The sequence below is a fragment of the Antechinus flavipes genome, chromosome 3 (genome assembly GCF_016432865.1).
Source record: "Antechinus flavipes isolate AdamAnt ecotype Samford, QLD, Australia chromosome 3, AdamAnt_v2, whole genome shotgun sequence".
NCBI lineage: Eukaryota > Metazoa > Chordata > Mammalia > Dasyuromorphia > Dasyuridae > Antechinus > Antechinus flavipes.
The window spans coordinates 386,083,025-386,108,999 of NC_067400.1; the positions used below are offsets into that span (position 1 = coordinate 386,083,025).

The window sequence follows — 25,975 nt, forward strand, 5'->3', positions numbered from 1 at the left end:
AATGTAAAGATAGTATTCTATTTTCTTCTACAATAAAAATGATTTTAATTCCTTTTTCTCTCAACTTCTTAACCTTGGCAAATTACTGAAGCTCAGCTACATTTGCTCAACCATAAACTGGGATTGGTATCTTAACCTAAAGGAAGGTGTTGGGTCAATTTGAAATCTTAAAAACTCGATCAGTTCTGGTTTCATTTAAATATTGCCAAGGTGATATTCAAAGAAGAAAAAAAGATAATGGTACAATGATTTTATGAAAATGATTTTTAGATTTAAGAGCTCATGTGGTTTAGAATTTGATATAAAAGGATTGTGGAATGATGTTAGATATGAGGATAAACCCTAAGCCATCAGAAATGATTACTTAATTTGTTCTTGTGCTATAAATATGTATTTATAAAAATAAGAATTATAATGACAATTATACAAAAAAGTAAACAAACTGCTTTAACTTTATTAAGTTACCTCTTCAGTGCTTACATTGATTTGTTTAAAAAAATATCAGTTAAGGTTTAAAATACATTATTGAAAGTGAATGCACACTATAAATAAAAATATGAGGATGCAAACTGCCAGAGATGTCAACCAAACTATCTGAATCTGTTGTCAATGCAATTGGGCCTTCAATTAACAATGTTGAAAGAGCAGCCAAGTAAGTACCTAGAGAAAGGTACAAACTACTAGGAAAATAGCTTAAAGCTCTGGACCACTGACCAAAATATAATAAAAAATCAGGCTAATAAAATCACTATGAAAATACATAAACGTATGCTGCATACTCTCATAAGCAGTATTTTTAGGTCACAAAGTTTTTACCTTAATGATGCACTGATGATTATCAAACATCCCAGGCCATCAAAGTAGGCCCTATAACAATAAGTTACAAATATTTTGGATTTAATAACTTAAACTTGATGTATTGTGAATATATTACACAGCAGAAAAACTAATATTTCAGGTAAAATAGTAATTACAATTGCTTTTTTGATTTACAATTTTGAAATTGTCCTGGGAAAAGTTATTAGTATTCTAGCAATAGTAACTACATTTCATTATTCAAAGTACAGAACATGCTAATGTACAAATTACCTTGAATTGCACTTGATTGAAGCAAATAATTCTATATACATCTGGTTGCATATTTTGTGTGCATTTTTTCAATGGTGTAATTTTTACACTCTAAGCTAGGTTTAACAGCCTGTCTTTTGAAAGCACAGTGATGAAAACACTTTTTAAAGTGAACTAGATTAAAATCATAATTATAAGCAGACAGCACCAGTTCTTTTTTCATTTATGTGTGATGAACTTCATGTAGCATCAATTCCCGAGGTATACTAGTTTCTGGACCATATAATTTGGATGCTCTTCTTTCAAAGGCAGCTACCATCTGCTTCACAACTTCATCAAAAAATAGTGTGGCAAGTTGAGAGTGTAGAAGTGAACGAAACTCGAAGGAAATCTGTGGGGAAATGTTAAATTGTTTAAGGTGAAATCCAAAGTGAAATACGTATAGAAAATGAATAAGCATTTAGGTGCCTATTATGAGACAGGCATCACTAGACACTAAGTATCCAAAAATAAATATTTAAGTCTCTTTCCTCGAGAAGCCCATATTATTAGGGAAAACACCATGTTCATATAAATATCTATGCAAAATATATAAAGTAAATACAGAATAGATTTAGGTTGAGAATAGAGCTAGAATCTATTATTCTGGAGTATAAATCTTATTTTAGTGAATATCAAAAAAGTAAATTAGGTTAGTCTGATGAAGACATGTCTCACAGAGATCACTTTTATTTCTAAGCACTAACATACCAAACTTACCCATTACTAATGTGTTCCAGAATTTTACCACAAATATAAATCATCCCACTTTTGAAAATCAAAACATTTGCTCTTCTCCATCCTGGGAAACCTCTTTCATTTTCTAAGATATTTCAGAGATCACTGGGAACAATTAAGTAATATTTCCCAGCTGTAGCTCTTGCCTGATGATCTGAGGCCACCTAGAACTACCTCATTGTCTCCTTACATATATTGGATTTCCATTAGCTTCTAATCATTTTTATACATAAGAAAAATAAATATTAAACACCTCTGCTTTGTCATTAGTATTTAGTAATTAGTATTAGCATTAGTAATCATCATCTTTCTGCCCTGAACAGAAGGATGTTTTGTGACCCTTCTCTTGCTCTCACATAGTTTTAAAGAAATAAAAACCAAAAACTATGCTGCACTTTAACATTTGTCCTTAGTATTATTTATCATCAACTGTAGTGCATTCTGAGTTTAATGTTGCTGACACAATTCTCATTGTTATTCAGTTGTTTTCTCATGTCTGACTCTCCAAAACCCCATTTGGGGTTTTCTTGGCAAAGATACTGGAAAGGATTGCTACTCCCTTCTCCAGTTCATTTTATAGGTGAGAAAACTGAGGCAAAGAGGATTTATAAGTGACTTCCCCAGGTTCACACAGCTAGTAAGTGTCTTAGACCAGATTGGCAAAGGGGGGAGGGGGGCACGAGGGGAATGGGTGGGTGTGAGGGGCCTGAAGAAGAGGAGCATTTGGGATTATGTGACTTGCTCAAGGTCACACAGCTAGTGAGTGTTAAGTGTTTGAGGGTGGATTCTAATTCAGGTCCTCCTAAATTCAGGGACAGTGCTCTATCTAGTGTGCCAACTAGCTGTGGGGCCAGATTTGAACATCCTCACTCCAGGTCTGGTTGGTGCTCTATCCACCTCTCATTTATTTGTTCCCTCTTTGTCTCTCAAAAACCTATCATAATTCCTATATTTGAAGTCATTATCCAGAAATCTATAACCTATTCTCAAAGAGTGTACTGCCATTGTGTTCACTTCTTATCTGACTCTGTCCTATCCTCACCTGGCAAAAATGATAAAAATACCATTTATAGCTCAAGTTCTTCTCTTTTTTGCCCTGGACTTTATTATAATCTTTAACAAAGATTTCTAGATTATATCTGGTAGTATCCTTTGTCCACATGAACCACCAAGATCGATTTGACGATTTTGGGGAAGCTCATTGTCATGACACAAATATATTCAAGATGGTCAACCAGTCTATTCACTTCTCTATTGACTTCATACATGTGACTTGAATAATTCAAATATTTTATTATATACATACAGAAAAATCCACCGTACAAGTTCTTGGATATCCAGGAAGGCCAGGGCTGAAACGCCAAACTGTTTCTAAGTGATTAAAAAGTTTCCCATCTGTGCAGGATGCCTAGAATGATATAAAAGGCACAGTTAAATGCATCTATTTGGTACTAAGATTCATTGATTGAAATAAACATTTGGAAAAGCTAAAACTCTTACATGTCAGACAACTGAAAGTAGGATAAGATTTAGTGGATAGATAAAACACTTCACTAAGGGAACAAGTATCACCATTCCTATATTTATTCAAGGAACTGACTTCCTGAGTTATTATCCAGGGCTGGATGCCTGGTTCCCAAAAGCAGAAAATCAGAATTCTGTCCTATCCTATACATACTAAAAAATAAGGGATTGAGGGATCTGTCCAATTTCTAACATCCAAAGCGATAATATATGTCAGAATGAGAGTCAAAAGAATAAGATTTATTCTTAAGTTTGGTTGTTGTTTTCCAGTCTCATCTAAACCCTTTGAATATACAAATCAATGTTTAAAATATGGAAATTTATTTGAGGAAATCTGAAACAAATGTACATTTACTTATTCAACAGCAATTTTACATGAAGAAAATATTAATGTTTAGCAACTAATATTTGAAAACGACTGCCAAGGATAAGATGCAGGAGCTTAAAAATTTTATTTATAGATGACTTTTAAAAGTTTATTCTTTTTATCATCTCCATTAATAACTTGACTCAGTGATAAATTATTGGTTAGATTTCATAATTTTCTTTAATGATTAAAGCACTGTATCTAATTAGTATTCAAAAGTTCCACATTAATTATTATCTTTATTAGCAAATGCCTCAACTTAATCAACATAATACAATTTATAAGTTAAAAGAGAAAGTTGGTGTAAAACAATGCAATTCAGAGAAACATTCACTGCATGTTTGCTGTGGAAAATCACAAAAGATGGAAGACTCTAAAGTTTACAATGTAAATGGAGAATGGAATAGAACAGTAGTGTCAAATTCAAATAGAAACTAGGATTAGAAACCATACATAAGGTTCCCTATGGGCCACATACTTACTTAGGAAATCACATGTTTATATATTTCTTTGTTTATCAACACACTAACTGATTCAGGCCCTTTTTAGAAGTATTGTGAACCACATCATCTCCCTTCCTCAAGTGTTTGTTCCCTCTGAACTGGAGGATAAGCTACACAAAATACAAAACAAATGTCTTAAGTGCTTAAAACAAAGATGCAAATATAATCCATGGAATCATTACTAATGAGAAGTGGGAATAAAAGTGAATGAAGGAGTGGAGGGTGAGAGGGAATATATTGTATTTCTCACAGTTTATTTTTACACAAATACAATCACAATTTCATCTAACCACCTACTGGTGAACTTCATCAGAAATAAGATCTTCAAATATTTTATTCCCAATAGCATTTGGCAGAATATACTGAATGCTATGGATACTGTTATTATTGCTTGCTTTCCCTAGGTGAACTAAGGAAATATAAAAAAAACATTCCTGAGAAACAGATCATAAGGTAAACTGAACCTTTTCCTCTTTTGGAAATATTTGTATATTTTAAAGGCTTTGGTGAATGGAAAATTTTAGTATAAAAGAAATGGCTCAAAAAGTCACAGGAAAATTTCTGGCAGTCCCAGAATGCCTCAGGTATTCTCCTTGATCTTCCTAAATATTTCTTAAATTAGTACACAGGAAATTGGACTTGGGTTATAGAACTATGATTTTTCATGATTTTCTGCAGTCAAGTTCCACATTGATATTCCCTGAGAAAATGGTCACATAATTTTAAGGTTGAGAGGCCATTCAAGGTTCAAGAGAAGCAAAATGCGAACTTAACTGTTTAGTGTTGAAATCAAAACTTAACAACAAATGTAATCTGCTTCATATTTAACAACCTTTCTAGAAAAACTTACTTTGATGATCCATGATATAGAAATAGTCCTGAATTCTGAAAGGCTCTAGCAATACAGTGACAACTATGGACTTTTACTCAACTTAAGACAAGTTTCAAATAGGGACTTCTCCAGTGATAAAACTTTTTGATTAGCTCAGCTTATCATGATATCTATTAAGGCATAAGTATGTTGTTACAAGGAATGATTCACACTAAAGCAATCATGGATCTTCTAAAGTATCTTAGAATTCAATGACAGCCATAATAGTTACTGTTTTGCACAGCAATTAGGCACAACTGATATGCAATTTAAATCAATGAACATAATTCCTTTTGCTTTTAAATAACCAAGTTAAATATTTCTAGAGGCAGCTAGAAGGAAGGAACAGAAGTCACAGGAAAAACCTGCCCTAAGGAACCTCTGAAGATCACCAGATAAGGGCACTAGCCTGCAGGAACCCCTATAGCTAAATTTCTTTACATTACTGATATCTGCTTTGTCCTAGACCACACTAGGTCTGGAAGATGACAGGTTTACCTATCCCCAAGCTTTGGCAGAAATAGGTCAGACAATGAAATCCTGACTTAGAATATTATCCTTCTCTCTGTTGTCACAGAGCTGTTGCTGCACCCTTTCCCTAACTGAGCTGAATACCAAAGATGGGAGTAATATAGTATTTGGCTCTTAGAAAAAGTACCAAGTAAAAATATGCTAGGGAAATTACCAGTAGTTACAAAAACAGAACATATTCTCATTTTGATTTTAATAACAATGGAAAATCACAAGGACGCTATTCCAGGAAAGCTTTTTTTCTGATCTATATATACTTGTCTTGTTTGTTTCTTTGTGTTCATAAAGAACAAAGTACACTTAAATGCTTGTTATGAGCAAAGTTGTGCACATAAATTTCATATTAAAAACAAAGGGAGACAAAATACTTCTATTCTTCTTTGACTTTCTTCTCTTAATTTGCATAAAATGTACTTTATCTTCTAAATAATTTTCTGTTTTCTTAAAAATGGAATATTTTCTTTCTAAAAAGAAACTCAAGAACTAATTTGTTTTCACTTGTTGGCCTAAAACTATGGAATACTAGACATCTCAATAGAAAGAAAAGGTTTCCTACTCCAACTGTATATTAATATTTTATACTAGGGGAAATACTAAATACTAAAAAATAGTATGGGAAAACTAAATAAATAAGGAAAAAAGTTACCTTGACCAAGTGTGGTTTCACCAAAGTTACCATGGATGTATACCGCTCCAACACAGGTGGAAACCCAATTTCTAAACGTGTTTTGCAGTATCCAGATCTCTTTGAAATTATATCTGATTTTTTGCACCAAGGTACAAAATGTTTGTAGTCTTCCATACCAGATACTACATCATACATTTCTTGCATAGAATATCTGAAATAAAGTATAGAATCGTATACATTTGTTATGTTAATATTTTAAAGTGAATATAAACAAAAAATACATATGGGGCAACATTATGGACAAAGACATTAACTTCCAAAATGAATAACTTCAAAACTGAATTAAGAGATGGGGAACTAAGTAATAAAATAAACTTATGTTTCCAGAAATTGGATTAAAAATTCATGAAACTTAATTTGTTGTGTTGAGATCTTTATTTTCCATTCATCTATTAACAGACTATTCTAGTCTACCACTTCAACAGGTTACTATGATACTTTAAAAAACATTCTCATCTTTTACAAAGGAAGAATGAATATTATCACAAATTAGTGCTAGCCTAGTGTCTTTTCTTCACATTATACATAAGAGTAGAAAATGTTTTTATTCTTCCATTGCTCAAATGCAAAATTCTATTTAAGTTTCTAAAAAACTCATGTCGTAATTTTTAAAATATATATATAAAAGTGTGTGTATAAATGCATATATATGTGTGTATGTGTGTGTGTATGTATTTTACAAGTAGGCTTGTTTCACATTTTTCAGTACCTTTGAAGCACAAAGAAACAAAATAACTCTTTTAAATAATCATTTTGTTTTCACATTTGTTGAAGCTGCTTCTTTCTAATTACTGTACAGAGTGGAGGGAAGAGGGAGTAAAAGTGAGCTAGTTGTACACATTCAATCTTCAATCAACCACTTCCCTTCCCTCTACTGCAGAAGGAGCTGGAAAATAGAGCTATCATAGGGAATGGTGCCTCTGACAAGTGCAAGACCCTTCTACATTATGAGCAAGTGAATTTTTTTTCCATTTTCTTTTCTTAGCAGCAATAGCAAAATGCATTCCTTCTTTTATTCCTCCTGCTACCTGTAGGTCTCCCTAAATAGGGAGGGACAAGAAGCATCAGAGTAAGAAATGAGAATACATTAATAAAGAACTGCCCTTAAGACACGTCCTTCAAAATGAATCATTGAAGAACTCCTGCCATTAATACAGGAAAGCCAAATCTCTGCTAATATCAAATTAATTATTCAAAGAAAAAATAAACAACATATCTGGAATAGTGGATAGAGTGCAGGATTTGGAGTCAGGAAGACATGATTTCAAATCATGCCTTAGACACTTGCTAGATGTGTGACCCTGGGCAAGTTACTAAACCATTTCCAGACTCAGTTTCCTCATCTGTAAAATAGGAAAAATAATAGTACCTACCTAACACAGGGTTGCTATAAAGATTAAAGAAAATAAATGGGAAGTGCTTTGCAAACCTTAAGGTACTAGGATAAATATAAGTTACTATTATTACTTGATTAAATGCAATACATAAGCAAAGCAAATACAGATAATATACACACATAACAGGCATTCCATGTTTCTGGCTAATAACAATAAACAACAGGCCATTCAACAGGAAATTACTATACTTAAGTGTTCTTGTTTATGGCTCTATATGGACATTTTTTAAAAATGCCATTTTCTTCAAACTAGCTTTTTTTTTTTTTTGGTAGAGACAAAACAAAATGTAGTTTAAAAAAAGCCCTTGGGCTTGGAATGAGAGGCTCTGGAGATTCCATTTCAAGCCCAGCTCTGCTACTTACTAGCTGTGTCATCTGGAGGAAAGGCCTTTCCCTTCTCTGAGGTTTAAGTTTCCTGTAAAATGGGGACAATGATCAATGTGTCACCTACTTTACAAAGGTTCGTGAATTAAAAGAAATGAAGATACTAATTACTACAGAAAATATTCCAACAAAAATGACTCTCCATCTTTCTTTAAACTAAAGAATGTTAAAAGGCATTTATTTTAAGATAACATTGTAAGGAACTTTGAAACTCTTTCAACCAAGAAGGAAACATAGCATAGGCTCATATAGCAAATTATATTTCCAAATTAAGAAAATTTATTTGAAGGGCTGGAATTTTCTTTTATTTAAATTTTTTTCTAATAAATCTATTCAATGTTTAAAACATTCTTTTTTTTTTTTCTTCCCCAAATCATTAGAGTGGAATTAGGGAGCTGTATTTCTAAATTCCTAACACTTAATTTTTCACACTTAATAGTATATTTTATTTGGTGTTGGAGATAAGGATTTTTCCAATTAATTCCAAAGAAATTTAAAATTTTTAGAGCTAGAGTACTGTAAAGATATTCTAGTTCAATCCCTTCATTTTGCAGATAAGGAAACTAAGGCCTATAACAGGGAGCATATCTTACCCAAGATCATAGTTAGTGTGTTAGAGGAATAACTACAATTCTGACTTCAAGTACAGTACATTTTCATTATACTAACCCTTGGAAGTAATTTAAAATCACTCAAATGGGGTGGGAGGCAAGCTCCTGAACTTAAGCCTAATGGCAAACCCTCAATCCCTGTTAGTTTCATTCTTTTACTTCCTTAGAAGTAAGGAAGTTTGACTTTTCTTTATTCATTGGCATTTTCAATCCCAGATATAGAGTCAAAGAAAAGAGATTTAAAAAATAAAGTAAAATAAAATAATTAAAGTAGGGAGCATAAGAAAATTAAAACTATATTTTTATAGTATTTCAGAAATTGTGAAGAACATTAAGTAAAATGCAAATTTCTTGAAGGTGGGAACTATTGACATTTTCATATTATTGGTGCCTAGCAAATATGTAATACATAGTAGTAATCAATACATGGTGAACTAAATTAAATGAAGTTACAATCTAAATAGATTCCTATTAAAATGAAACTATTGTAGGAACTAAATATAAATGAAGCTTTCTATAAAGAATGACAAAATTCAGAGAGAGAGAGGGGATTCAATTATGTCAAATATGATAGAAAATGGAGAGAAATTTCAATCATTGGACCATCAATGATAAATTGATAAAGTTTACTTTTCATTTTTAAAAAAGATTTGGGAGGAGAATTTCCACCTATCTGCTCAGAAATATTAATGTATTCAATGTATTTATGTTAACTAATAGTGCTCTCCATTCCCATGCCTTTTGCCAAATCAGTAGCTACTCTGAATTTTTAATCTGTTGGAGACCAGAAATAAAGATAATAAATAAAATAAATCTATAAAACACAACAGAATTGCCTCTGAGAAATTCAAAAGAGTGGGGAAAAGAGGTGACCAAATTTCATGAGCAACAATACAGAAGGCTTTGCTAAAATGATTTGTAAATTAATAGGTTTAAACTTTTATCATACACAGTAGAATAAAATTATACTTTTTGAACACGTATAAATCACTAAAAAATTTAAGAAGCAATGAATTAAGAAACAAAGAAAGTGAAATAGAACTTCCTAGCAGAAAAACTATTAAAAGAAAAATCAGAGAATGTATAGAAAGATAAAAGGGGTAAAATGAGATTCCATTATCAGAGAAATGATATTTACTTGTCACTTATTAAAATTATTAATTTTATACAAACCCTATAATTCTCCTCTCTGAATATTCTTTTCTTTTGTTTATTAAAGGGGCAGCAATTTTGAAGAAAGTTCTTGCAGAAGTCTCTTTAGGCATAAGTGAAGTGTGTAATAAAGGTGCTTTGGTCATCAAAATACCACAGGAAGTCAAATGTCTGAAAATACAAAAAATTGCCTTCTTAGAGTGACTGGACAATTATCAATAACACACAATTAGAGCTAGTGAAACAACTATCATATTTTAGAATCATCACAACTTTAAACAATCCTGAAATATATAAATATGAAACTATAAACTTCACAATACATTTAATAAGCTTATATATTTTGTAGGTTCTTTTTTTTTTTTTTAAACACCTCAGGGAAACTAAAAATAACAAGCCTGTAGTCCATGAGAAAGAGTATCTGGCACATCATAAATTACAAAAATGCTTTCTCACTGAAAATTTGGCTTTAAGTCAACTTATAGTCATATGATACATTATGAAGTAGCAATAGATTCAATTTATCCCACGGTATTATCTACTTTCTAGGGACTAGAAAAGGAGGCAATTACAAACACATTTATTTGAGATGAATTTATACTTATTTATAAGTAAATAAAAATCATGTTTTTGAATTTCCACCAGATATCCCAAAAGTTTTCAACATATGCTCAATTACTGCTATTTTACTAAGGTGAATGGCTTTTTGAGGTCCACCATATAGATGGTATTAAAAAGGGAATATGTGTGTGTAGAGGAAGAGGAACCCATATATCCTTTTAACAATGGATTACATGTATGTAAACACTCACTTGCTGGTTCTGGAAAGTCATTTCTATGTAAACAAGTGTAATTCTCATGAAAAGCTTAAACATTTGTAAAAGAAAAATGATAGCATGAAATTGTCAAATGTTTCTAGAATTGTTCTCTCCAAAAGTTGGAACAGTTTTTTATGTTTTTCGTGTCTGAAAGGTTTTGGCCACATACAACACATTAAAGAGGTGGACATATTAGGAAATGTGGAATAAGCATCAGCATAGGAACCCACAACATCTCACAGCTTTAGTTTCCTTATCTATAAAAGCAGGAAGTTGGACTGATAATAGATATCTCTATGATCATAATACCTACTCAATGATTATTTAAGAACTTCACAATTATCTTATGCAATGTATTTCCATTTACTTTAATGTGATTGGATCAATTCCCATCATTCCATGGGCTTTAAAAATTTTGCATACATTTAATTGCTATTGTCACTTGATCTCAAAAAAATATGTGGATGTATTCTTGGTCAATATATGAAATTTTGTATCCAGAGATTGTCACATACAATGTTTGCTGATGCTATTCATTCACTGGGGGTTTGGGTTTGTTCTCTCTTTTTCTTTTCAGCTAGGTGTCAAAAAGGCAGCTTTAGTTTCCTTATCTATAAAAGCAGGAAGTTAGACTGATAGTAGATATCTCTATGATCATAATACCTACTTAATGATTATTTAAGAACTCCACAATTATCTTGTGCAATGTATTTCCATCTACTTTAATGTGATTGGATCAATTCCCATCATTCAATGGGCTTTAAAAATTTTGCATATATTTAACTGCTATTGTCACTTCATCTCAAAAAAATATGTGGATGTATTCTTGGTCAATATATGAAATTTTGTATCCAGAGATTGTCACATACAATGTTTGCTGATGCTATTCATTCACGGAGGGTTTGGGTTTGTTCTCTCTTTTTCTTTTCAGCTAGCTACCTTTTTAACATAAAATTTTCTAAATTCCTTGTGATCTTTATGTACTCCTATTTATGACATAACTCTCATGTACATTTCTCTCTCAATCTTAACTTCTATTATTTGTGCTTTTTTTGATATGTTTTATGGCCTCACTAACCTGCATTTTTTTGAACACGGAAAAATTCTTATCTGCCAAAAACATATTTGAGCACTTGAAATGAAATAGGCTTTTCAAGTATTACTTGAATCACTCTGCATTTATTCAACAACTATATATGAATGTCAATTGTCTTACACAAAATATTATTTTACTCATTATTGAAAAGAGGGCAGTCACAAAAGACATATTAGGGCCTCTTATCTTAATACAAATAAATTAAATAGGAAAAAATACATGATTAAAACTTAAGTATAGCATCCTAAAGAGACTAACAGTCTTTCAAGAACTGTTTGTCAAGACTCTGACTTTCTGTTTTTCTCTCTGAGGTAAGGAGCTGAAAAACCAGTGATTCTAATGAATGTCAGAGATGAGGAGAAAGTAAGGAGTTTGTTAACTGAGTTTTTAAAGGTAGTAATGTTAATGGGAATTTGTTTTGTATGACTACTACACTTGTATGCAACACGTTTTATTTTTCTTGTCTCCTACATGAGTAAGGGAGAGGAGGAAATCAAAGGGAGAAAATTTAGAATTGAAAATTAAATTAAATTTAAAAGGTAGTCATAAACTTAGATAGCAGAGACTTAGCTACAAGGATTTTCATTGTATTAAGTGGTAACAGAAATTGGAGAAAAGAAATGATTAGGATAAATTAGTTACTCAGGGAAAGATTCTTACAAGAGTTTGTTTTAATCAGTTTATGAAAGAAATGACAAATGCTAATTAGTAGAGAGAAGTCTGAAGAGCATTCCAGAAAAAAGGATTAGCATGAATAAAGGCAAAGACAAAAAAAACCAAGCCTTATATTGATTTGGCATCTTTCTGAGGAGAATAAAAAAAGATTAAACTAGATTAGAAGAACTAGTTGAAGGAAGAATTGTATATTATGTATAATTACATATTTACATATGTGTATATATACATGAAATATATACCAGTCATAGTACATTTGTACAGTCATATGTACAAAAACATGTACATACATGGAATCTAATTTGGAAGAACAGTTTAAATTAAGAGAAAATTCTCAATTACACACAAAAAAGCAATTTTGTTATTTTCAAGTATTTATTGTAATTCATATTAAACCATCAATTTTTTTTTTACAATGATCATTAGAATAAATTGAAAGTAGTATATCAATTTAAACAGATGCTTCTGATGTGCTTGAGGATATCTGGTAATTTTTGTTTTCTTAAATATTTTAAGCATTCCTCTTATAATTTTGTTTGTACCATTAATTTGCATAATAACAAAAAGATTTTCTAAACAAGTGTAAATTTCAGGCTAGTCTGAATTGTCAAAAATTATAATTCAGTTTCTGGCAACTTAATAGTGTCGAAAGTTAGTAAACTCCATGTGTTGATTTCCTAAGCAAATATAAATTTCAAGCTATTCTGAATTATCAAATATCAAATTAAGAGGGCAAAAGTTATCAAACTAATCATCTCAACTACTATTAGTACAATTATTCCTCAAAAGATCAAAGTACAAGGAAAAGAACCTATTTTTATACAAGAACATTGATAGGAGCTCTTTTTATAGCGACAAAAAACTGGAAATTGAGACACCAATCAACTGGAGAATAGCTAAACAAATTATAGTACATGAAGATAATAGAAAATTACCATGCTGTAAGAAATGACAAAAGGAAGTGTTAGGGAAAGGAAAAAAAAAACCACTTGAGAAAACTTATATGAACTGATGCAGAGCAAAATTAATAGAGTTTGAATAAGCTGTACAATAACAGCATTATCAAAACAAATGACTTCTAAAGAGTTAAAATCTATTAAATCAATGACCAAAAATAATTCCAGGGCAAAACACATTAACCATCTTCGGACAGAGAGGTGATGTCCTAAGGGTACAAAAAGAATGAGAGAAATATTTTTTGGATACAGCCAATGCAAAAACAAAAATCTGTTGACAATTTTTTTTTTCTTTTTCTTTTCAATGGTGCAGGGCTGGAAGGAGTGAAGATATTTTGGTTAATTAAAAATGATTTAATTTTTTTCTTTTTTTAAAAAAAGCTTTTTATTTTAACTGTTAGGACATGTATGCTTATATTGTATTTAATTTATACTTTAATATACTTAACATGTATTGGTCAACCTGCCATCGGGGGGGAGAGAATGGGGGAAGGAGGGGAAAAATTGGAACAAAAGGTGTGGCAGTTGTCAATGCTGTAAAATTACCCATAATTAAAAAAAAAAAAGCTTTTTATTTTTATTTTTTTACCTGATAACTTTAGTATATATTTAAGAGGCATATTTTTATTTTTATTTTTTTTTTTTAAATAACTTTTTATTGACAGAACCCATGCCAGGGTAATTTTTTTACAACATCATCCGTTACACCCACTTCTGTTCCGATTTTTCCTCTCCCTCCCTCTACCCCCTCCCCCAGATGGCAAACAGTCCTATACATGTTAAATATGTCACAGTATATCCTAGATAAAATATATTTGTGCAGAACCGAACAGTTTTCTTGTTGCACAGGGATAACTGGATTCAGAAGGTAGAAATAACTAGGGAAGAAAAACCAAAATGCAAACAGTTTACACTCATTTCCCAGTGTTCTTTCTTTGGGTGTAGCTGCTTCTGTCCATCATTGATCAGTTGGAACTGAGTTAGATCTCTTTGTCAAAGAAATCCACTTCCATCAGAATACATCCTCATACAATATCGTTGTTGAGGTATATAATGATCTCCTGATTCTGCTCATTTCACTTAGCATCAGTTCATGTAAGTCTCTCCAAGCCTCTCTGTATTCATCCTGCTGGTCATTTCTTACAGAACAATAATATTCCATAACATTCATATATCACAATTTACCCAACCATTCTCCAATTGATGGGCATCTATTCATTTTCCAGTTTCTAGCCACTACAAACAGGGCTACCACAAACATTTTGGCACATACAGGTCCCTTTCCTTCTTTAGTATCTCTTTGGGATATAAGCCCAGTAGTAACACTGCTGGATCAAAGGTTATACACAGTTTGATAACTTTTTGGGCATAATTCCAGATTGCTCTCCAGAATGGTTGGATTTGTTCACAGCTCCACCAACAATGCATCAGTGTCCCAGTTTTCCCACATCCCCTCCAACATTCATCGTTATTTTTTCCTGTCATCTTAAGCTTTTTATTTTTAAAACATATGTACAGATAATTTTTCAACATTGATCCTTGCATAGCCGTGTGTTTCAGATTTTCCCCTTCTTCCTCCCACCCCCTCACCTACATGGCAAGCAATCCAATATATGTTATACATGTTAAAATATATATTAAATATAATATGTGTAAACATGTTGATACAATTCTCTTGCTGCACAAGAAAAATCAGATCCAAAAGGAAAGAAAATGAGTAGGAAAACAAAATGCAAGTGAACAACATCAAAAAGAGTGAAAATGTTATGTTGTGATCTACATTCAGTTCCCACAGTCCTTTCTCTCTCTGGGTGTAGATGGCTCTCTTCATCATAAGATCAATGGAGCTGGCATCAATCATCTCATAAACAATTTAATTTTTAAAAATTAATTAGATCTCACTCTAATTACATCAGAAAAAGATGTAATTTAAATACCAAGGATTATTTTAAAGTCTTTCAATCTTCAATGAGGAAATAACTTACCATCCTAAATCTCCAAGTCATTGTAAAGCATAAAAAATAATGTATTTTTAGGCTTTCTCCAATTTAACCAAAGTAGAACTTCCATAAAAGTCCGTGTCTGATGCCTCACTGTGGTATGGTGGCCAGAATGGTTTCTTAAAGATTAAACTATCAGGGCACATAGATCTGTTGGTTCTACTAAACTGGAAATCTTTAAAAAGAGCCAGTATACTACAATGGAAAGAGCCACTCTGCAGAAACAGCCCCCACTGTTTACAAAAACTGGAAGACAAAATTAAGACTCTTAGACTGGGGAATGGTTGAACAAACTGGGGCAGAATACTACAGTACTTTAAGAAATTATTATTGTGAAGATTTCAGAGAAACTTGGGAAAATCCATATAAACTAATATTTAGTGAAATAGAATAATTTAATAATGATAATGATAGCTAGCATTTATATAGCAATTTAAAGTTTGCAAAGTGCATTACCAATATTCTTATTTTATCCTTATAACAATCCTGGGAGGTAGGTGCTATTACTATCTCTGTTTCATAGATGAGAAAACTAAGATGGAGGGAGATTGTGACTTTCCATAGGGTCACATAGAGAGTAAAGATCTGAGTTTGGAGTTGAACTTAGGTCTTCTTCTAGGGCCAGCACTCTATGTCTTGTTTCACCTAGCTATTTCTTTCTAATATAATGGCCACAATAATGTAAAGGAATACCACTGGTAAAAGATTTCATATCTTTCATAAAAAGTTACCTGACTTACATATTTGAAGTATTTTTTTCCACACAATGGCTGGAACATCTTTGATTAGAAATACAAAGTAATCTTTTCAGATGTGGACAATGTGTTTACTTTTTTTCCTCCCTAATGTGTTTACTTTGTTGTATTTTACTTATTTGTTACAAAGGAATATGGTAAAGGAAAGAAGAATTTGTATTGGGGTATGTTTGTAAAAAGCATTAAAAAACATTGAATTTGGAACATAACCTAGTCATGCTCTGAGTTGCCTACAGGTTTCAAAACTAATTTTTTTTTCTTACTTCATCCTTAAAATCCTAGAACCAAAATATTGAATTTTGAAACAAGAATGGATGTGAATGGCATAAGACTCATGGAATTTGGCCTAGTATTTGGACATTTTTTGCATTTTGGCAATGACAGAGCAGTTAGCACATGGTATCCAATGTATGTTTATATAACCATCTGGAAACTGCAGTTTTGTGGCTATAAAGTTATATGACTTTTTTTTTTTTTTTACTTATTTTCTATTCAGAATTTCAATTTTCCTATACTCAAATAATGCATCTTACTCTCCTTTTACAATAAAAAGGCTATTAAATAATTATTTCCCATCTGTTAGGAGGCATAGTACATAGAACAAGACATGAAGTCATTTGAACTAAAATTAAAATCTAATCTCCATGCATGGTTCTGGTCAAGCACTTATTCTACCTCATTCTTGGTTTCCTCATTTATAAGATGGAGATATTAATAGTACCTTCTTCCCAGGGCTGTTGTGAAGATAATAATATTTGAGCACCCTGCAAACCTTGAAGTATGATATTTTATTTCACAGCATGTCTTTTTTTTTTTTTTTTTTAAATTTCTAGGGAGTAGCACCTAGTAACAAATCAAAAGATAATGTTTTAATTTCCTCAAAAAAAAAAAAAAACACACCCAAAGAGATAAAGGAAGACAAGATATATCCTTTTGGTATTTGCACCTGCTACCTACAAGCATGAACATTTAACTCTTAGATCAATATGACTAAATAGCATTTGCTGAAACAAAACTAACTTGCAATTCCTTGTTCATCTCTTTTAAAAATATACCCTGGAGAGAATTTAGGCCCAAGCAAGATATAGGAAGAACTATGAAATATAAAATGGTTAATTTTGATCATATTAAATTTGAAAGTGTTTGCATGAATAAAACCAATGCAACCAATATTAGAATGAAAGCAGAAAATTGAGGAAAAAATGTTTACAAGAAGTTTCTCTGATAAAGGCTTTATTTCTGAAATATTTAGAGACCTGAGTCAAATTGATAAGAACATAAGTCATTTTCCAACTGATAAATATAAATGGTCTAGGATACGAAAGGGGAGTTTTCAAACAAAGTAATCAAAACTATCTATAGTCATATTAAAAATGCTCCAAATCACTAGTTATAAAGAGAAATGACAATTAAGATAACTCTAAGGTACCACCTCAGATTGGCTACTATTACAGAAAAAGATTCTGATAAATGTTGGAGGGGATATGGGAAATCTGGGACATTAATATCGTTGGTGGAATTGTAAATGGATACAACCATTCTCAAAGCCATTTGGAACTATGCCCAAAGAGCTATAAAGTTGTGTATACCTTTTGATCCAGCAATACCATTATTAGGTCTGTATCCCAAAAAGATCAAAAAGGGAAAAGAACATATTCTGTACAAATATATGTATAGCAACTTTTTTGGTAGCTAAGAATTGGAATTTTTAGAGGATATTCTTCAATTGAGAAATGAGAGAACATGTTGTGCTATATAATTGTAATAAAATATTAATGTGCTTTAAGAAATAAGAAGGAAAATTTCAAAAAAACCTAGAAATTTTTTTTTATTATAGCTTTTTATTTACAAGATATATGCATGGGTAATTTTTCAGCATTGACAGCTGCAAAACCTTTTGTTCCAATTTTTCCCCTCTTTCCCATCATCCCCTCCCCCAGATGGGCAGGTAGACCAATACATGTTAAATATGTTAAAGTGTAAGTTAAATACAATATATGTATATATGTCCATACAGTTATTTTGCTGCACAAAAAGAATCGGGCTTTGAAATAGTGTACAATTAGCTTGTGAAGGAAATAAAAAATGCAGGCGGGCAAAAAGAGGGGGATTGGGAATTCTGTGTAGTAGTTCACACTCATTTCCCTGAGTTCTTTTGCTGAATGTAGCTGGTTCAATTCATTACTGTTCTACTGGAGCTGATTTGGTTCATCTCATTGTTGAAGAGGACCACGTCCATCAGAATTAATCATCATATAGTGTTGTTGTTGAAGTATATAATGATCTCTTGGTCCTGCTCAATTCACTCGACATCAGTTCATGTAAGAATCTCCAGGCCTTTCTGAAATCATCCTGCTGGTAATTTCTTACAGAACAGTAATATTACATAACATTCATATACCATAATTTATTTAGCCATTCTCCAGTTTCTGGTCACTACAAAGAGGGCTGCCACAAACATTAAAACCTAGAAATTCTTATATGAACTGATACAAAGTGAAGTGAGCAAAACCAGGAGAACACTATATATTATATCTACCCTATACACAGTAACAATACTCTAAAATGAAGAACTGTGAATACCTTAGCTATTGTTAACAATGTAATGATACAAGACAATCCCAAAGGTCTCATAATGAAAAATGCTATCAGCCTTTCTAGAAAGAACTAAGAAAGTCTGAGTACTGACTGAAGCATACTATTTTTCACTTTCCTTCTTTCAGTTTAAATTTTCCTGTACAAAATTATGACTACAGAAATGTTTTACATGACTGCACAAGTATTCTTTTTATCAGGCATACTTAACTTAGGGAGAGGGGAGAGGAAGGAGAAATAGAATTTGAAACGTAAAATAAAAAAAAAAAGGATATGTTAAAATTTGTTTTTACATGTAAGTGAAGAAAAATAAAATATTAAGAAAAAGGCACTCTCCAGAAAAATCATTACTCCTTCAAGGCCTTAGTTGATTATTGTCCTTCATTCTTGAAAAGGAACAAAATGACATCACTATGTTAGAGTCAAGTTACACTGTATCAACTGTGCCTGATCAGAGCAATACCAGCTGAAGGCTCCACCACAGGCAGAGCATAAATAGTCCACATGAACATTAGGAGCAGAGATGTCTCTGAATTTGTACATCTCACATTTCTTTTGAGCTACTGCAATTCTCCTTTGCTCTTACAACACAGCACCTTCTTTAATGAAATCATACCAAAGGCTTAATGATAATATAATAACTCAATGAATGAATTTCATTAAAAGAATTCATGTCATATGATACCCACTCCCAAGTATGTTTACAGCTTTAGAAATAAACATATTTTCATATGATCCTGACTAATATAACAAGTTGCCTGGTTACTTCATCAGATTTGTGATTTCATCAGTTTACTTCCTTCACTAATGTAAACATGTAAACAATTGCAATTTCACACCTCAGCCACTATGATTCTTCCTCGTTTTTTTCTCCCATAAATCTTCTACAGAAGACTGATTCAATTTGTTAGAGTTAGCCTGAATCAAAGTATTTTAATTTATTGAATCCAGCTCTTTTATTATTTTCCAGATAACGAATCTAAGGCTAATGAAGAAACTAAGTGAAATTACTTTTCAGAGATTTCAGAGTACTTTTCCTTATTTTTTTAGCATCTATCTTGAATGTACCAATTTATATATTTGGGTTATTCATTTATTATTTCTTGTTTTCATCATATGTCTAGCCAATATATGATATATATGTATATACATACATATTTATCTTTGATGGCAGCAACAAGTTATTGCTAATAATGTGCTGTTAATAATATGGCTTATATCCATTTTGCCTCTTTCCAATATTGTATAAGTTATTTATAGTTTTAATAATTCTATTCCATGATTCACAACATATATAACAATATAAGAAAAATATTGTTAAAGAGTATGTGTGGTGGCACATGTCAGTGATCCAGAGTTAACAGGGAGGCTAAGACTTTGAAGGATCTCTTAAGCTCAGAAGTTGAGCTGCAGTGAGGCTAATGCTGATCAGATTGCTGAGTCAATTGGGGTTAAGTGGCTTGCCTAAAGTCACATAGCTAGGATGTGTAAGTGTCTGAGACCAGATTTGAACTCAGGTCGTCTTCCTGATTTCAGGGCTGGTGCTCCATCTCCTGCTCCACCAAGCTGCCTCTTAATTTTACTTTTTTTTTTTCTGCTGAGGCAATTGGGGTTAAATGACTTGCCTAGGGTCACACAGCTAGGAAGTATTAAGTATCTGAGATCAAATTTGAACTCAGGTCCTATCCACTATGCCATCTAGCTACCCCCTGCTCAGATATCTATACTAAGTTCAACACTAAGTTTAGGAAGATAGTAAAACATCAGATTGCCTAAACAGAATAAGTCAAAGATCCTGGGCCAATTAATAGTGAGATTGAGTTTATAATTAGCACCCATTTACTTTCAGCCTAGGTGAAATAGGGAGACCTGGTCTTAATTAAAAACACACATACACACACACACACACACACACACACACACACACACACACTCACAAACATTTTTTAAAACATTCACTTTTTTCAGATACTATGCTAGATACTTGAGGTGCAAATAAAAAAGTGATAAAGGCCTTGCCCTCAAGTAGCTAATATTTAGTATAGAAATACAACACTTAACTGGGGAATGGTGATTTGGGAAGTGGTTTAGGCCATTTCAAGGACAGTAAGTGCAATATAAAACAGAACAAAAGATTGTATTACTCTCTCCTGGTCCCAACGGCAATATAAATTTGTTATGTTACCTGAACAAAAAGTGAAGAGAGGTGGGAACTGGTGCACAAAGAGGTAGATGGCATGATTCATATACTGAATAAACTCCAGGAAACAGATGGATGATTTAATAAATGGGATGAGATGAGATTTTATAGCTAAAAGGGTCACTATACAGAATAAAAATAAAAACAAAAACAGACCTAGAGCAGAAGATTGAGTTCTTAGCTCAATTCCTTCTTCTTCTTCTTCTTTTTTTTTTTTAATAAATGAGGAAACTGAAGTACAAAAGAGGATAAGTGACATTGTCAATATAATAACTTAGATCCTGTGGTTTCAATTTCAGAGTTCTTTCCATAATACCATGCTGCCTCCTGTTCTAAATGTTAAAACAATTTCCTAAAGGCAATGGTAAAATCTCATTCTACTCAATTCTGAGGCCAACCCATTATCTACCTGTAGCACTCACCAAAGATATATAATGATACACAACATCAATGAACTAACCACCCTTCCATCTGTTTATTAATCTGAACAATGTTTTTTTTCATTCACTTTGTTTTTACAGTGTTCATGGCTAGCCTAATCTCTTGTATTACACCACAGACATCTTTGAGGAAGCTCTAAAATGTTTCAGGGCAATGAGTATATCATCTATGAATAGAAACATTTGGAGAACCTAATCATCAAATTTGGACAGTATTTTTTTGGACAGTATTCAGAATAGTTTCTTGTCAAATTAAATTTTATTATATGCAATATTTATAATGTACACCATAAATAGGGTTGGCCAATACATTTCTTAGGGGCAGATAGATATGTACCATCCATATTCAGACAAACGAGTTAATATAAAACAAGAGTTCATAGATTACGGAATAGTTCAAATAATGTCTGTTTCAGTCATATTGGCATTCTGCTCTAATATTAGAGATTGGACATCATTTCTCCTACTTTTCTTGAAATCATTATGGAAACTATACTTAAGTACATATTTGAGAGAGACTTTTCAGACACCTGCCATTTTGCCTCCCACTGGCTGGAAATACATATCTATCTCTTGATGATAACAACCTTTTTTGATATAATTCCATAAATGTGAATAATTGAGGACTGATTGCCAAGTAAACAAACATATTCAAATAAAGTTGCCTGTTAGGGAAATTTCTGTCAAGTAAATGCTATTATCTGATATCCACATTCAGGAAGAGAACTATAGAGACTGAATGTGGATCAAAATATAGTATTTCCACCTTTTACCTGTATGTGCCAAAATGTTTGTGGCAGCCCTGTTTGTAGTGGCTAGAAACTGAAAAATGAATGGATGCCCATCAATTGGAGAATGGCTGGGTAAATTGTGGTGTATGAATGTTATGGAATATTATTGTTCTGTAAGGAATGACCAGCAAGATGAATACAGAGAGGCTTGGAGAGACTTACATGAACTGATGCTAAGTGAAATGAGCAGAACCAGGAGATCACTAGACACTTCGACAACTATATTGTATGAGGATGTATTCTGATGGAAGTGGATTTCTTTGACAGACCTAACTGAGTTTCAATTGATAAATGATGGACAGAAGCAGCTACACCCAAAGAAAGAACACTGGGAAACGAATATGAACTATTTGCATTTTTGATTTTCTTCCCGGGTTATTTTTACCTTCCAAATCCAATTCTCCCTGTGCAACAAGAGAACTGTTTGGTTCTGCAAACATATATTGTATCTAGGATATACTGCAACATATCTGACATATATAGGACTGCTTGCCCTCTAGGAGAGGGAGTGGAGGGAGGGAGGGGAAAAATCGAAACAGAAGCGAGTGTTGTAAAAAATTACCCTGGCATGGATTCTGTCAATATAAAGTTATTTTTAAATAAAATAAAAATTTTTAAAAAAGTATTTCCACCTTTTTTTTTTTTTTTGGGGGGGGGGTTGCTTTGGTTTGCTTTTTCTTGTGGTGTTTTTTATCCTCTTTTGGTCTGATTTTTCTTGCTCTCCATGACAAATATGGAAATATTTTAAAAGGACTGCACATATCATATTGCTTGCTGTCTTGTTGAAACCAAAGTCTTATAAAAATGAATGTTGAAAACTATCTTTGTATGTATTTAGGAAAACAAAATACTACCGAGAAAAAAAAAGTATTCAAATAACACCTTTAAAAAAAAATAAATGTTATCTCACACCATCCCCTGCTTTAAAGTCAAAGATAAACTCCAATGGAAAAATCCTCCTAAAAACAAACTGAAAATTATTCATGAAAAAGAAATTTAAAAGGCCAACAATAGGATATGCTACATATTACAGTACTGTAGCCACTAGAAACCAAATCCTTACTTAACAACTTACATTTTCTTTACAATACTTACAGAGCTCTATAATTTCTCTACTCTGATGCCCAACTATGCCATAAAATATTTCTGCTTGCTCAGTGTAAGAGGTATGCCAAACAAAATTTTTTAAAAATTAGATAATTTTAAATCTAGTAGAAGAGGCGGATACTTAAAAAACAAATGCTATTATGAAGCGTTTCATAAACGAAAACTTCTTTAACTGAATAATGATGACTTAATTTGTACTTTGTATATATGAGCTGGGGACAGCTAAGAATTATAGTAGATAAGAGTGTTAAGCCTGGAATCGATAAGACTTGCATTCAAATCTAGCCTCAGACACTTATTAGTTATGTGAACCTGGGCAAAAGCTCACTACTTCAGAGGTGGAACACTGATTTCTGTCTGGGTGGAGTTTCCTGTACCAATGGAATCATAAGAGAATCAACAACAATAAATTGACACAGGGAACAAAGGAATAGAAATTATTTAGATTCCACTCAAAAGTTTTAATAGAGAGGGAATGATTTTTGTATTCTTTGTGTAGCTGTATTTCTTCAGAGGCATAAAGATAAGATTCATATTTTCCCTTCACTGGGATAAAGTTTATACTTACTCCTCACTTCAAACATAAACTTTTAATACTTTCAGGACACAATCTAACCCCAAGTTTCCTGTGACCCTGGGCAAATCCTTTAACTTCTGCCTGCCTCAGTTTCCCTTCTGTCTTATGAGGATAATAGTATCTACTTACCAAAGCTGTAGTGAGGTTCAAACGAGATAATAATTGCAAAGCTCTAAGCAAGTGTCTGGAAAAGTTGGATATTATTACTATCTGCAAAATGGAAATCATAATAGCACTTGTTTTCTCGGGATGAACTGAGCCGATTTTTGTACAACACTTTTACCAACTTGAAAATGTTCCACAAATATATTATCATCAATCCCTGAAAACCCATCAGTGACAAGATAAAATGAGAGAAGAGTACAGGGAAATCCCTTCATTCCTCTCCAAACCTAAAAGTCAAATGGGCAAGCGCCAGACTTTCAAGGTTACTGAACCCGACAAGAGTCAGAAGCTAGGGTTGAACTCGGGTCTCCAGGTCAGCACCGTCTAGGACCGCTCACCACCCCCATGTCCTCACCCCAAGTCGACTACGATTCGTTTGGCAAGCGTCAAAAGGCGGGGGGAGCAAAGGGCTTCTAACCCCAAATCAGGAAGGCCCGTCAGGGCATCCGGCGGGACAATGGACTGAGGATTAGCGGGGACCAGGCTCCCGAGCCCAGTCGCCCCCGCCCGACCCCCTCCCCCCGCAACCCCGAGCTCCGGCTTCCGCACCGGCAGCGGGGGAAGGGCCGGAAGAACCCCGCGGCAGGTTATTTCTCCACCGCGCTTACCACGGCATTAACCACGATTCACTGCTCGACCCGAGCCCCCAGCGGGCGGGGCCGTCATTCCTTTGGATTCCACTCGAGGGACTACGAGGCCTCGAGGAAGGATGGCCGGGGCCGGAATGTACTCCCCCACCCCTGGTCTCTCCTCCGCGTCCCCTCTCCCTTCACTCCAGGCAGCCGCCTCTGAGTGAGACTTCGACAACAAGACAACGAAGACCGCTTTTCTCGACAGTTTTACCTGACGCTCTTCGAGGGGCCTCGCGTCGGGGCCGGGCATCCAGGTGCTGTCGCCGACTTCGGGCGATAGCCCGAGACCACCCTCTTCAAGGCCCCCTGACCGGTTCGTGCTGCCATGATCTTGCTACTGGACAGGTCTACAAGTCTCCCCCCGGGCTGAGGGCCTCCCAACGCGCCGCCCTCCTCCCGGCCGGTCAGGGAGCACAGCTCTGACCCTCCCGCCAATCGGCGGGAGCCAGAAGGCGCCAGGGCACGCCCACTTTCGTCTCCCCGCCCGTGACGCGCAGAGCTGACGTAAACTCACACGCCCCTACGGGAGGGAGAGGACAGACCGGGGAAGGAGACCCGGCGTCTTCCCTGGGACCAATCAACAAGCTCCTCCAGTAGCCGATCCCTTTCCCTTTCGCCCGCCCCTCCGGAGACGCACAAATGGACTCGGGGTTTCGATGCACACCCTTTCCTACTCCCCACCCCCACCCCCACCCCCAAGAGAGTTTCACGTAGCTTTTCTGATACTGGCCTTCCAGTTCCCGGCCCTCCAGGTGGTGCGAGCTCATTTTCTGGCGACCCCGTGGTGGAAATGGTTCTCCCCATCCGGTGCCCGGAGTTGGGCGGATAGATTTGAACTCTACCTCAGGAAGAGGGAGCTCAGTGTGCGGAGGTGAATTATGTAAGTGCCCCAGCCTAGCAGCTCCTGAGCCAGGGAACAGAAGCGTAGTCTGCCAGTCTGCAAGCATTAAGTGTCTATTATGTGTCATTCGTTGTGCTAAGTACTATGCCTGCAAAGAAACGCAAAAACAAAACAAAACAAGCAAACAAAAAAAACCAGCATCCTTTGTCCTCAAGGAATTTATATTATAATGGAAGAAAAACCAGACAAATAATTATGCTCGTACAAGATACATTGTGTGAAAATGAAAAATATTCTTGAAAGGTTTTATAAAGCCTTTGAGGAAAGAATAATAATTTAAAATTATGCTTATATATTTTTTGCATTACAAAGCTGTTGCATTTGGCCCTATATTATTCTATCCTTAGAACAACTTAGAGATGGAGAGGAGGTATTTCGAGTTCATCTTCTGAGAG

At 33.9% G+C, this 25,975-nt stretch overlaps 1 protein-coding gene across 2 annotated transcripts; it reads right to left on the minus strand.

Moving 5' to 3' along the window:
- Positions 1–434: 434 nt before the first annotated feature.
- COQ10B (coenzyme Q10B) lies at positions 435–25,095 on the minus strand. Of its 2 annotated transcripts, none has more exons than XM_051985944.1 (5): positions 24,891–25,095; positions 9,894–10,043; positions 6,288–6,480; positions 3,152–3,253; positions 435–1,459 (listed from the first exon to the last, which is right to left on the minus strand). In XM_051985944.1, the coding sequence occupies exons 1-5, from the start codon at positions 25,004–25,006 to the stop codon at positions 1,292–1,294; spliced, it is 729 nt and encodes a 242-aa protein (XP_051841904.1). In that variant the 5' UTR covers positions 25,007–25,095; the 3' UTR covers positions 435–1,291. The 2 variants fall into 2 exon arrangements, with proteins under 2 accessions (XP_051841904.1, XP_051841905.1); XM_051985945.1 differs by lacking the exon at positions 24,891–25,095 and adding an exon at positions 21,124–21,506.
- Positions 25,096–25,975: the final 880 nt, after the last annotated feature.

Bases quoted from the DNA above. Each gene is read 5' to 3' on its own strand.
- COQ10B (XM_051985944.1), bottom strand. From the start codon at position 25,006: ATGGCAGCACGAACCGGTCAGGGGGCCTTGAAGAGGGTGGTCTCGGGC. The intron at 10,044-24,890 runs GTAAAACTGTCG...TTGTATTTTCAG, and splicing joins GGCCCCTCGAAGAGCGTCAG to ACATTTGACTTCCTGTGGTA. The intron at 3,254-6,287 runs GTAACTTTTTTC...ATATCATTCTAG, and splicing joins TGAAACCACACTTGGTCAAG to GCATCCTGCACAGATGGGAA.